This window comes from Cydia amplana, chromosome 3 (genome assembly GCF_948474715.1).
Source record: "Cydia amplana chromosome 3, ilCydAmpl1.1, whole genome shotgun sequence".
In the NCBI taxonomy this organism is placed as follows: domain Eukaryota; kingdom Metazoa; phylum Arthropoda; class Insecta; order Lepidoptera; family Tortricidae; genus Cydia; species Cydia amplana.
This window is the reverse complement of record NC_086071.1, coordinates 3,590,050-3,604,051: the sequence shown is the minus strand read 5'-3', so window position 1 is coordinate 3,604,051 and position 14,002 is coordinate 3,590,050. Positions and strand designations below refer to the sequence as shown.

Here is a 14,002-nt window from a genome sequence, read left to right as displayed (position 1 = left end):
CGAGCAGTTAACGAGCCAGATCTGGGGCCGTAGAGTAACGCCAATCGAAAAGTAAAAATGAATCGGGATAACAGATCGACAAAAGTCATTTCATCATTTTCGTTAGGTTATTTACGAGGGGCGTTCAATATATAATGAGAATGAGATGCAAACTCTTTAAATATTAGGAAAGTAAATACTGGCCGACAAAGCTAATCTACCTAGCTGATTGCCATGAAAAAAAAATCTAACTGTTCTTTGTTTAAAAAAAAATACGGCGATTTCTTTGCGATGCTATTGAGTACGTTAGCGAAAATGGAGAAAATTGAACTGCGCGCCGTTATCAAATACTTGTGTTTGAAATTTTTTTCTATGGACCAAGTCAATTTAGATTTACGGGACACTTTCATGTCTAATGCTCCTCCGTATTCAACAGTCGCACGTTGGTGCGCCGAATTTAGACGTGGAAGAACATCGACCATGGATCACCCCCGCTCCGGACGCCCTACTACAGCAGTAACTGAAGAAATTGTGAAAAAAGTTGAAAACTTAGTTTTGGCGGATTGTCGTGTCACGGTTCGTTTTATTGCTGAAAATGTAAAGATTTCAACGGGGAGCGTGCATAATATTTTAAATGAACCCTTGGGTATGAAAAAGGTATCAGCGCGTTGGGTACCCAGAATGCTTACTGACACGCAAAAACAAACTAGAGTCGAGATTTGTCAAGAAGCTTTGGACCTGATACAGCAAGACCGGGAACTTTTTTTGGCGCGATTTATAACAATGGACGAAACATGGCTCCATCATTACGACCCTGAAACGAAACTGCAGTCTATGACATGGAAAAGGCCATCATCTCCAACTCCGAAGAAATTCAAGGTGGGCCCATCTGCCGGTAAGGTCATGGGCTCTGTTTTTTGGGATGGTAAAGGGGTCGTAATGATTGAGTATCTCGAGCATGGAGCCACTATTACGGGCTCTTTATATGCCAAACAAATAGCAACATTGCGCAATTAGATCCGTGAAAAACGGCGAGGTAAACTCTCGAAAATTGTGTTGTTCCATCAGGACAATGCACGGGAACACAAGTCCGCCGTTGCAATGGCTGCAATACGTGATGCTGGGTTCGATATCCTTAAGCATCCTCCGTATTCACCAGACCTCTCCCCTAGTGATTTCTACCTATTTCCGAGATTGAAGGAATACCTAAGAGGCAAGAAATTTGAAGACGACGACGCGGTAGTCGCTGCAATACAAGATTTTTCAAGTACTCAAGATGAAACCTTTTTTAGAAATGGAATTTTAAGTTTAGAAAAAAGATATACTAAGTGTATTATGCTAAAAGGTGACTATGTCGAAAAATAAAATAACATTTAATAAAAGTTGTATATAACATACTCATTCTCACTTTTTATTGAACGCCCCTCGTAAGTTTCGATCGGAAGCACAAATCGTGTCGCAGATATAGTTTGGAAAAGAGTCGTTTGTCAGCGGAGCGTAATAGTCAGAGAAAATCAGACTATTTAACAAGCTTTTATTAGGTTGACCTGTATGTAACTATGTAATGGAATCTAAGGTAACTAATTTAACCATCTTCCAAGGATCGTAGCGTCATGAAAATTGGCAGCTGTATGTAGTTCTGATGACAATACAATAATATGGTACTGTCGAACTGATCTGATGATGGAGACAGGAGGTGGCCATAGGAACTCTGTGATGAAACAACGCAACCTAATTGTGTTAGGGGTTTTTAGAATTGTCTCGATGAGTATTAGTTGTCTGTCGTAAGAAAAGTACAGTCAGCGATAAAAGCTTGTACCAAAAATTAAATTTTCTAATTTCTTATGCTAATTTTTTACTTGGAGGGATTACTGTCAAAACTATATACGACGATTGAAATTCCAGATCCAAACGTACGACAACCTGATCGGCCCGGTGGTCGAGTCGCTCAAGTACCTGACGGCGCTCTCGCTGGACGTGCTGGGCTACTGCGTGCTGGAGGCGCTGGTGGCGTGTCGCGCCGCGCGCGGCGCCGCGTACCCGCCGTGGTTGCAGGCGTTGGCCGCCTTCGCCGGCGCCGCTTTCAAGAAGCACAACATCGAGCTGACCGCCCTGCTGCAATTCGTCGCCAACCGCCTTAAGGCGCACCAGAGGTACGTGTGTTCCATAGACTAGGAATCCTCTCATTTCATTTATTTGGTTGTAAAGTCATGGACATAAGTAAATCCAGATGTTATACAATAAAATACAAGTCAGACCATGACACCCTGTAAGGGCACACAACATTAACTTAAAAACTAAATAACCTAAAGTTTGGATTCATTTATAAATAACAATTATTAATATAAGTATTACAAAAAATAGATGTTACTCTAGACTGAGTATAAAGCAATTATTTCATGAAACCGATGCTGCCAAAAATACGGGGGTGCGGGGGGACGAGGTGAGTGAATCCCGTGCCGTGATTGGTCCGTTCAAAGACACGGACCAATCACGGCACGGGATCGACTCGAAGATGGAGTAAATCTACCGTATGAGTGGCAGAGGGGGTAGCGTTACTATGCTCAGTCTAGAGGATGTCTTGTCTGTGGTGTGTTCATAATTCATAATTCGTTTATTGTCTGTAGAACATGGGTATATACAATGATGGAACATTAAAATATAGAGCCGATGTGTGCCGAGCTTGTGGCGATTGGGTTGATCTTCATTTATCTAATACCTTTAAACGAGCAATTCTTGTTTATTTATATATATATATATATATATATTTCGGGGATCTCGGAAATTATTATATGTTTTCCGAGCGAAGCTCGGTCACCCAGATATTAAATACTAATATCTGGGTGACGAAATATATGAAAACTCGAAAATGCTCGTTTTCCCAGAGATAAGACCTAGCTAGATCGATTTTTCGCCCCCGAAATCCCCCATTTAGCAAATTTCATCGAAATCGTTAGAGCCGTTTCCGAGATCCCCGAAATATATATATATATATATAAATAAATAAATATATAAATAAACAAGAATTGCTCGTTTAAAGGTATTAGATTAGATAGATTAAAACAGGGTATTTACGATGTATAAATGAATAAATTGGGGACAATCTTACACAGATCGACCTTTGTTGTATTATGGGTGCAGTCAGCAGCAGAAGTTGCTAAGCTGGCGAGGTGTTCAAAATTACCTTGACGCGCGATTCTCTTAATAATAAAATCGCGTCAAGATCATTTTGAACACCTGGCCCGCCTAGCAACTATTGCTGCTGACTGTACTAGGCGACCATATACGTATTTATATAGATTAATACATATTTATACTAATAGGTACACATAGAAAAAACTTCCATAACTCAGGAACAAATATTAGCGATAAATAAACTTTCACATAAATTAATTTGAATTCGTATTTATGTTTGATTACAGCCAAGACCTGCTTATATTAAAAGAAATAGTGCAAAAAATGGCTGGCATAGAGGCTGCGGAAGAAATGACAGCGGAGCAATTAGATGCCATGGCTGGAGGCGAACTATTAAAAGGAGAGGTAAGTCGGGTCCACAGACAATCCAACCTCTAGACATAGCATAGTCGCGCTACCCCCTCTGCCACACATACGGTAGCGTTACTCCATCTTCGAGTCAATCCCGTGCCGTGATTGGTCCGTGTCTTTGAACGGACCAATCACGGCACGGGATTCGCTCACCTCGTCCCCCCGCACCCCCGTATTTTTGACAGCATCGGTTTTATGAAAGAATTGGCCTAAGCTCAGTCTAGAGGTTGGATTGTCAGTGGTCGGGTCTCTATTGTTTCCCAAATAATTCTAAGCCATAATGTATTGTTTGCCCGCATTTTCGTTAGTATGCATTTGGTTCAGAAACGCGTCGCTTTTCAGGATTGCCATAAAACTAACCTAACCTATCTATAGGATAACCTAACGAAAATCCTGAAATGCTAACGGTTTCAGTTTTATGACTAATGATAATATGACAAACAATACATTATGACTTATAACTTTATGGGAAACAACGGGACCCCGAGGTAAGTAATTCTTACAAAAACCAAACGTTTAGACTTGGAGAGATTTATTTTTTAATTAAGTATTTTTTGGTGGTCATTATAATTGTAGCCGTATTGTTTTCACAGGCTGGATACTTTTCTCAAGTGCGCAACACCAGAAGGTCGTCAGCGCGGTTAAAAGAGGCCATAGTTGGAAACAACCTAGACATATCACTCTGCATACTGGCCGCTCAGCAACGCCACTGCTGCGTGTGGAAAGGTAAGCTATTAACCCAGTTTTTCAAACTATCAACGAAATTTGAGTGGGCCCTGAAACATAAGACGACATCCCGATCGATGGGGTTAGCCTTTTGGACGCCAATGACCGATATATCCGCACCGTAGGTTCAACGCCAAAGACCGATTAATCACATATCACAGAGCAACATAGACCTACGTGCATATGCATAAAGTTCAATTTTAGTTTTGACACTTTGGTGACGTGGCGTCAGCGTGACAGCTTTTGTGTTTGACACGGCGTCGAAAAGGTTAACAGCCGATATTTCAGGCTCCCTATTTAACCTTTTCCACGCCGTGTCAAACACAAAAGTTGTCACTCAGACGCCACATAATTGAAGTGTCAAAACTGAAGTTGAACTTTATGTATATGCACGTAGGTCGTTGATGCTCTGTGGTCTGTGACCGATTAATCGGTCTTTGGCGTTGAACCTACGGTGCGGATATATCGGTCATTGGCGTCCCGGCGGCGCAGGTGGGTCCCGAACTTGGAAGTTTTCAGCCCAGTTAACTTTGGGAACCACTGTGTTAACCCTTTTCCAGGCATAGTACGATTTATCGAATCGACCACATCCGTGTCAATTTGAACCTTGGCAATCCGATTTAAGATTCAAATTAGATTGAGATAGAGAGAGAAAAGCGCATAGCATAGCTACAATATGGTTATTAATAAAATCAAATGTCAATATCCAGAGAGGAAACTGGAAGCTACGTTTGTAAGGGGCGTCACAGTCAAGTTTCCTACTTTTTAAAGTTCTCTCTGATTTATTAAATACAAATTGTGCCAAATATAGATGATTTCTGCTACTTTATTGCGTACTTACTAGAGCTCCCGAATCTCCCGATACACGTGTTACACGCTGACACGGGTACCCGTGTTCTTAAGCCCGGCGGTATTAAGAACCCGAACTACACGAACCCGCCCGAATTCGGAAACGTTTACACGGGTACCCGTGTACACGGGTACACGAAATAACGGATCTTATTTACCCGCGGGTTCGTCCCTTCACTCTCGTGTTGGAGAGATTCGTGCTTTGAAGACATACGATTGAATAGGCTACATGACTAATTTTTATTTATGGTATCAATCGATCGAGTTTGTTTTTAGGATCAAATGTCTATATGGGACCCATTGTATTAAAGTAACACAAAAGTCAGAAATTGTAGTCAAAGGCCGACAGTCGCACTTCATTCGCGAAACGCCCTATACAAAACGGCCAGAGGCCGTGACGTCAAGGTCTCTGGGAGCCCATCTTGTAGTATGGACAAAACAAGAAAATTGCGTTTTTGTCGGTGAAATATTGCGTTTATGTATATAGTTGCTATACAATATTTTTTTGGATGAAATGTAAGGAATCGAATGGTACCATTACTTTTATCGTTTTTGGAAGTTAAAAAAAAACTTAAACTTTTGAAACATTCAGGTCCTGTATTTTTGTAATTTTTCAATATTTTATTTTAATATCCACATTATTGTGATAAATTGCTCGTTTGCTATCTATTTTACTAGATTTTGTTATAAAATTCAACATGTGTCATCATCCCTATTGGAAAATTCGATTACTTTGCAGTTTTACCGGATTGATTGGTAATGTCTATACAATAGGTAGGTAAGTATACTTTGTTTCAATAATTCATATTTTTAGCTTTACTCTAAATAATATTAAAATTAACAATAGGTATCTTAGTATCCGTTGATTTCATTGATAGCTCGTTTTCTTCATTGTAATTTTTTGATAATGAAAGTAAACCTAAATGATAATCTAATACAAAAGTAGTTAGTTATGCTTACTGAAACTACCACGAATTTAGTTTTTTTGCGATTGTTTTCGCTATTATATCTGTCACTGAGCTTAATGCCCAGGATACTTCGTTCAATAGCTCGCTGACATGAACGTATTTTTGTCTTTATGTCCTTTGTGAAGACCCATGTTTGTGCACCGTAAGATAGACAAGGACAAGCACGCATCTATGACCTTTTTACAAACATAAGTAGGTAACCTAAAAGCATATTTAAAATGGCCATATGGTATGCAATAAACAAAGTGCAGATGTTTCATTCAATATACCGTGTTGTTTTTACAATATGAATTCGTGCTTTTGGTCTTATCTCTTTGTAACAAGCTTAACACGTCTGCAAAAAATACAACAACTAATCACTCAGTTAGAATCTTATTGTTTTGTTGCAACGCGGCACTAAAGAGCATTTTGATAATGACAAAGACAGCAAGCAATGAATAATATCTGTGCCTAAGATTTATAAAGTATCTCATCACGTACGGTATGGTCTTTATTTTATCTATGCATGTGAATCTACGTCTACGACGATAAAGAACTAAACTGTACATGTTTTTTAAGTAGCTACTAGCTACCTAATTATTACTTGAATAACGAGTTATTTTGTATATCTTAAATGATGACAAAGGCAATACAAAATCAATTAAATTAGTACAATACATATCAATTACATTGAAAATCTGATAAAACTGATCGTATTCGATTCCAATCGGAGCTCCTGATCCTGAATCTTCGTTTTATTTAAAGCTCTATACATCAATTCAATCTCCGCTACACGCCAAGGACGTGTTAGGCCCGCGTGTATTTAAGGTCCGTTCACCGTGTACACGGGTACACGGATACACGGATCTTAATTACACGGGTACCCGACTACACGTGTGGAACGGGTCAGAAAACCGTGTACGTGTAGTTCGGTACGGGTACCGAACACGTGTACACGAAACCCGGACACGACCGCGAGCGTCGTGTGAAATAATTTATTTTAAATAAATTCTTCCCTATCGTTTAAAAAGCATGTAATATCGTATGAATTATGGCCAGATATCGATGAAGACATCGGTCCCGGCTCCGCGCCCGGCTCCCGGCTGAAGGTGGTGGGGCGGCTGGCGGACCAGTGCCAGGACGCGCTCGTGCAGCTCGGCACCTTCCTCGCCTCCTCGCACGCGCCCGACGAGTACGCCGCACGCCTGCCGCCGCTGCAGGTACCGAGCCGAGCCGAGCCGAGCCGAGCCGAGCCGAGCCGAGCCTGCCCGCCTTCTCTCCGAGGCAATTCAATTCAAATTCAAAAATAATTTATTCAAGTAGGCTTAATAATGAATTAATAAGCACTTTTGACAAGTCATACAGAGTATACGTAAATATTACAATGATTAATTAAAACAGAAAATAATAATATTAAAAAACAATACAATTGGTAACAATTAACAATAAATAAAAAGACCATGTCAAACACAAAAAAAGGAATAAAAGTCAACAGAAACAATATAAATAATAGAAGTGCGTAAGTCAGCTCAGTCCCAGGCTGAAACGGCTTTCGGCAACCTGTTCCTATCAATTGACAGTCACGTGTAATCGCAAACTTTACCATTTAACACATTCATTGCCACCCAGCCAAACGAGACATCCGCGCCAGGCCACAAAAAAATCTTCATATAAAGGTGTAGTACCACGATCCCGACGGGTCATACGGCCTGGGAACTTGGAGGATACAACTAAACGGAGTAGCCATTAACAGGCTTTCCCCTCTGTCGAAAATAGGCGGCCAACGGTCATACACAATCTGACATGGCTATTTTTACGTTACGCATACATTTGACGTTCCCCTCCCCCGCAAAAATCGGCAGACTGTTTTGTACAGAAAATTACAGACATGGCGTCTCCGTTTGATTATATCCTCCAAGCCTGGGAACGAAATCATAAAATACCCGATTTTTCGGCACTGAATGTGTTAACTTCCATTGTAAATTTTTCCATCCGATTAAGGGGTTAGCCCCTTAAGGGCTGATTTCCGAGAATCGAACCATGGCTATAACAAATTCCATCTAAATCGGTTCAGCTGTTTAAGCAGAAAAAGTTACCAGACATACAGACAGAGTTACTGTCGCTTTTATAATTATGTATTAGTAATCGCGACGGCTGATCGATAATGTCTGATGGCTTTAGTCAAGATTTTATTTTACACTTAACGTAAACTCATTGTAGGACGATTTTCTGATCGTTAAAAAAATGTATTTCATATAAAAAAAAAACTAAAAAGCTAAAATGACCTAAAATTTTCTTGCAGGAACTGCTCCGCGATTACCACGTAGACGCCGACGTGGCGTTTTTCCTCCACCGCCCAGTGTTAGCCCAAAAGATCGCCGCCAAAGTGGAAATGCTGCGTAAAAGTTCGGACAGCAGCCCGGAGCTGGCTATAGAGCGCTACAGCGCCGCGGCTAAGGAGGCCCTAGAGCCGGTGGTGCACTCCGTCACACCCCTACTGCCTCTCAGGACCTGGGAGGATATATCGCCAGAGTTCTACGTCACGTTTTGGTAAACACTTATGTTATATTGTAATCTTAGTCTAAGCTCAAGACGGGTCGTAATGGTTAATCCCATTATTCATATCAGGGATGTTGCGAACATCCGCATCCGCATCCGCAACCGCGGAACTTCCGCATTATTTTCAACATCCGCATCCGCATCCGCATAAAATCGATGCGGAGCTTATGCGGATGCGGATGTCGAACAAGTCGGTACAGAAACGTCTTAGCGGCGGCGTAAGTGCTAAGTAATTTCGTCATTACCTATAACGATATCGTCTAGAATAGTCTAGATCCAGAAAAGTCGGTCAAGTTACTGTTTATTAAATATAACGCACTTATATTCTTGTACAAATACTAAACGTTTCGTTTTTTTTTAAATAAAAATTACTAAAAATGTAATATTTGACGTGTTTTAAGTACCTAATCTTGACATCCGCATCCGCATCCGCGGATGTGAGCCTTTAAATATCCGCATCCGCATCCGCGGATGTCAAAAAATCTGCATCCGCAACATCCCTGATTCATATACGCGCCACAATCGTTTGTCTTAGACTAAATAGACTCATTTGGACTTGGGCATTTAGACTTATAAATGTTTAAGAAAGGGATGAAACATAAATTAACTATTTGAGGCTTGTAGTGCGCTTATGAATAAAGGGGTAAAGCTAGAGATGGGCCGAATATGGACTTTGCCTAATACGAATATTCGCCCGAATGCTTAACTTCAGATCTTGCTGAACCGAATATTAGGCGGGATTTACCTAACAGTTTCAATGATTATTCGCACCTCCATAAAATAAATTTGCTAGAACGCAACCTCTGTTAACAAGAATTCTATACATATTTAATTACACAAACGGGTCTACCGCGATATAATTTCATTGTTTTTACCTTAAATTCCGACGTTTCAGCTGAGTTGCACCAGCTGTGGTCACGGAAAGACTGACAACCCAGCAAATGTCAACGGAGACATTAATAAAACATGTGTACAAAACGCGAGAGTTTAAAGTGAAGAATACTATAATTGCGTTCGGTTAGGTCCTCCCAGAATTTTCTTCTTTCTGTCCCGTCATCCTCGTCTAAATTCTATACCAATTCTTTCACTTTCCAATCTGTTCGACTATGGAATTCTCTGCCTGCAGACGTAAGGTGCGCCCAGTCTCCTAATTCTTTCAAGAGACTCGTTAAACTTCACTTTTTATCTGCTCCGTAATACTTTTACCTGTTTCCTTTTCCCTATAGCTGGCATATTTACACAGTGTGTGTGTATGTATATGTATCTTATCTTATTTTATTTTTATTTGTATTGTGTTTTTGTGCTAAAATTCTTATATTGAATATGAAACACCTACTGACATGACATAAATGTATTAATTTCCGCTACCTAAAGGTTGTCTGGAAGAGATCGCTTTTTAGCGATAAGACCGCCTGTTGTTTAACCTCTTCTTCCTGTATTATCCGTATTGTTTTCTGTAATGAGGTGTGCAATAAAGAGTATTTGTATTGTATTGTATTGCGGATAAAAAAAATTAACCTGGATATTTGGTACAGTCAACTTAAATGGAAAACCTAGTTAATTGAGCTAAAATTTCTGGTCCCTACAGATTTCAATTATCCCGGTTCACTGTAGTAACAAATTCTTATCTAAAAATATTTTGTTTGCTGTGGCAAACTTGTGAATATTGTTCAAATAACTGCTGTATTTGCAGGTCCCTGTCCATGTACGATCTAAAAGTTCCCGAAGAATGTTACGACAGGGAAATAGATCGGCTGAGAGCGGCCGCAGCGGCCGCCGCCAAGGACTCGTCGCAAGGCACCAAAGGCAAGAAGGAGCAGGAGCGGTTCAATACGCTTATAGATAAACTGCAGGTATTTAGAGATTTGCTTATTCAATTCAATTTATTTATTTAAAAGACAACAATGGCCCATAATAAATAAATAAATAAATAAATATTATAGGACATTATTACACAGATTGACTAAGTCCCACGGTAAGCTCAAGAAAGCTTGTGTTGTGGGTACTCAGACAGCGATATATATAATATACAAATACTTAAATACATAGAAAACAACCATGACTCAGGAACAAATATCTGTGCTCATCGCACAAATAAATGCCCTTACCGGGATTCGAACCCAGGACCGCGGCTTCACAGGCAGGGTCACTACCCACTAGGCCAGACCGGTCGTCATAATGGTTAGTAACAATTAAGATTAAAAACTAAGTGTTAGTGGAACAAAAACAGAAAGCGATTAAAACATACACAGACAGCAATAACTTAATCTATCACCTAGTAGCGGTTATGACACACTCGAAATGCCGCATTATAGGTGAGTCGTATCGGCCCGCTACAGTAGTCAGGATGGGGTTAGAGTTGGCACGCACTCTGCAGAGCAACGAGGCAACTCTCTTTCGTATTACGGCATAGTAGTCATCCGTGCGAGCTTGTGCAAACATGCCTGATGCGCTGCAGAAACGGGACAGCCCCAACAACATCCTGAAACCATTATCATATTGGACGCGCAGGGAACTGATGGTCTTTTTTTTTTTTTTTTTTTAATGGACTTGAGGGCGGTGTTACTGATGGTCTTCTGCGTATAGCTAGTCCAGAGGTTGCACGCGTAGAAAACTTGACAATAAGCTTATCTTTTAATAATCTTATCTTTTGACAATATGCTTAGCTTAGCTTATCTTTTATGTATTTTTTAAGTCATGTAATTAAATATATTATCCGTAGAACGCCTCCTGGGACCCGTTCACAGGTGTAGCAATAGACACCCTTTAACCGGTCTCAGCAGGCATTGGGACTACTGTAGAAAAAGTGAACAGTATACCGGTCTATGTTAGGCAGTTAATCCATATACCAACATCCTTAAGTGTAATTATTTATTTATTATTTCTTATACTATTATTGGGAATGGGTTGTAATTTATTCGGATGAATTCGTGGAGTGACTAATTATGGTTGTATAATTGCACTCTTTTACTAATGTTTTATTTTTATCATATTTTTTGACATGTAAACCGGTTTTATCAAATAAATGACTATGACTATGGATTGAAGTTTGGGTGGACAATGAAACTGGGTTATTGCAAAGATTTTTTTTTATTTTTTTTTTATTGATATTTAGGACAACAACAGCCGTAAATAAAAGTTTTACATATGAATGCTTACATAACAGATGGCCAATAACAGTTATCCATAGATTACATTTTACTTAAAATAACGTAAGTAGTATCTAAGTATTGCTTAACATATTAAACATTTAAAAGCTAAAAAAGATGTCGGACACCTGCCATAACACTGTTAGTACACGTTATCGAGACTTGCCGCCCACTAGATGGGCCCCTGAAACTGTCGTCGTAAAGACGACCAGGAGCAACATCGGTGTGAGCGGCTCAGGGGTGTCGAGAGGTGTGCGCCGCTTTCTACCCAGTGGCTGTTAACAGCCACTGTGCCAACTCGCGTCTTATGCATCTTTCACTTCCACTCCTGGAGCATATAGCTCTAACGACTCCTCTCTGGACGGCCAATGAAGGCCAGCCAGAGCCGAGAGTCCTGCGGGTCCCCTTGGGGTCCACTCCGACCCACGAAGACACGCCGGAGACGGAGACCCTGAACGACTCTCTGGGGTCCGTGGGGTCATTACTGCCCAACAGCTCGCCATTATTATTATAGCCTTTCTTGCTGGAAACCATCAAACTACACTTCATTGTTTATCAGTATATCACGCACGTTTTCCTTGATTTAGTGTCCAGCGTGTCCTGTGACACAAAGGCCTCTTCCAGCTTCTTCCATTCTTGTGTGTCGTTAGCTTTTTCGGGCTATTCTTTTCCTCCAATTTTATTATTTAATGGCCCCATCTTTTAAATTGGCCACCTTTCTTCCTTTTTAACAAGCTTTTATTAGGTCGACCTGTATGTAACTATGTAATGGAATCTAAGGTAACTAATTTAACCATCTTCCAAGGATCGTAGCGTCATGAAAATTGGCAGCTGTATGTAGTTCTGATGACAATACAATAATATGGCACTATTGAACTGATCTGATGATGGAGACAGGAGGTGGCCATAGGAACTCTGTGATGAAACAACGCAACCTAATTATGTTAAGGGTTTTTAGAATTGTCTCGATGAGTATTAGTTGTCTGTCGTAAGAAAAGTACAGTCAGCGATAAAAGCTTGTACCAAAAATTAAATTTTTGCCAAAAACTTATTCCATCTATGAGATGGAAATATATTATATACTGGTACTTAAATCTCCTCTAACCAATTTTTGTGAGTGTATGGCTTCATCAAAGCCTCGATGATTCCGCGAGTCGGGTGTAGTAATTTGTAGTTCGACGATAGATGGTGTTCAGAATATCTGATTAACTTAGAAAGAAACACAAATTCCTTAATATACTTATAATATAAAACTAATAAAAATCAACTTGCACATTTTTTGTCATCTGATAATGACAATTTCCTGTACATTTGTAAGGTCAGTGAGTGTCGCCGGTACTTAGCTTCAACGTCTCTCGTCAGACCAACAATGTAAGTCGGAAGGTTAAAGTTTGTTCGATAGAAAAAAATCACGAAACATGTCTAATTTTCATTTACTTCCATTTGAATATCGGGAGCAATCGGGACCCTGCATACACTGCACATCAGTATAATTTTAGTATACAATGGCTAATCGGTTAGGGATATTTAACCGAGGGATCTGTCGATCAACATTTTAATATTTTTTTTTTATATTTTTATTTATCACAAAGTACACAACAATTTTTAACAATTTATATTCCGTTGGCGAGATCGCGCTCATTTTTCAGTTTTAAACATAAATATTATGCTATGCACTAATGCACTAAATACTAAACTTAACTTTAATACATACTATCCAAAAAGCGAACATGCATGGCGATTATGATGACAAATCAAAAAAGACAAGTAGGTCATAACATTTGAAATTATTTTAACAACAAAATTAAACGGAAGAATACTGTCAGAGTAATCGAGGTAAAAGGTAAAAAAACCCGGTCGCCGGCCCCACCATCCGACGCCAGTTTCGCCGGTATCCTTCTAAATCGGTGCGGTCGTGCAGGAGGAGCGCTTGCGGCAGCAGGCGCACGTGGCGCGCGTGGCGGCGCGGCTGGCGCGCGAGTGCGGCGGCTGGTTCCCCGCGCGCGCCGCCAAGTCCGCCAAGAACGAGACCGTCACGCGCCTCATGCAGCTGTGCCTGTTCCCGCGCTGCGTGTTCACGCCCGCCGACGCGCTCTTCTGCGCCGAGTTCGTGCACGCCGTGCACGCGCTCAAGACGCCCAACTTCTCCACGCTGCTGTGCTACGACCGGGTGAGTCTGAGTGCTAGGGTTGCCAGATGGTCGGGATTTGGCGGGATTCTCCCGATTTTTAGCATGTGTTCCCGCTT

The 14,002-nt window shown here is 40.6% G+C and overlaps 1 protein-coding gene across 1 annotated transcript in view; it reads left to right on the top strand.

Moving 5' to 3' along the window:
- Positions 1 to 14,002, top strand: part of LOC134662405 (THO complex subunit 2) — a 42,519-nt gene that overhangs the window by 11,297 nt on the left and 17,220 nt on the right. Inside the window, exons 11-17 of the mRNA XM_063518619.1 lie at positions 1,885 to 2,132; positions 3,402 to 3,519; positions 4,119 to 4,251; positions 7,107 to 7,267; positions 8,350 to 8,597; positions 10,300 to 10,459; positions 13,677 to 13,925. Coding sequence (XP_063374689.1) covers positions 1,885 to 2,132; positions 3,402 to 3,519; positions 4,119 to 4,251; positions 7,107 to 7,267; positions 8,350 to 8,597; positions 10,300 to 10,459; positions 13,677 to 13,925 — 1,317 coding nt within the window. The remainder of the gene's footprint in view (positions 1 to 1,884; positions 2,133 to 3,401; positions 3,520 to 4,118; positions 4,252 to 7,106; positions 7,268 to 8,349; positions 8,598 to 10,299; positions 10,460 to 13,676; positions 13,926 to 14,002) is intronic.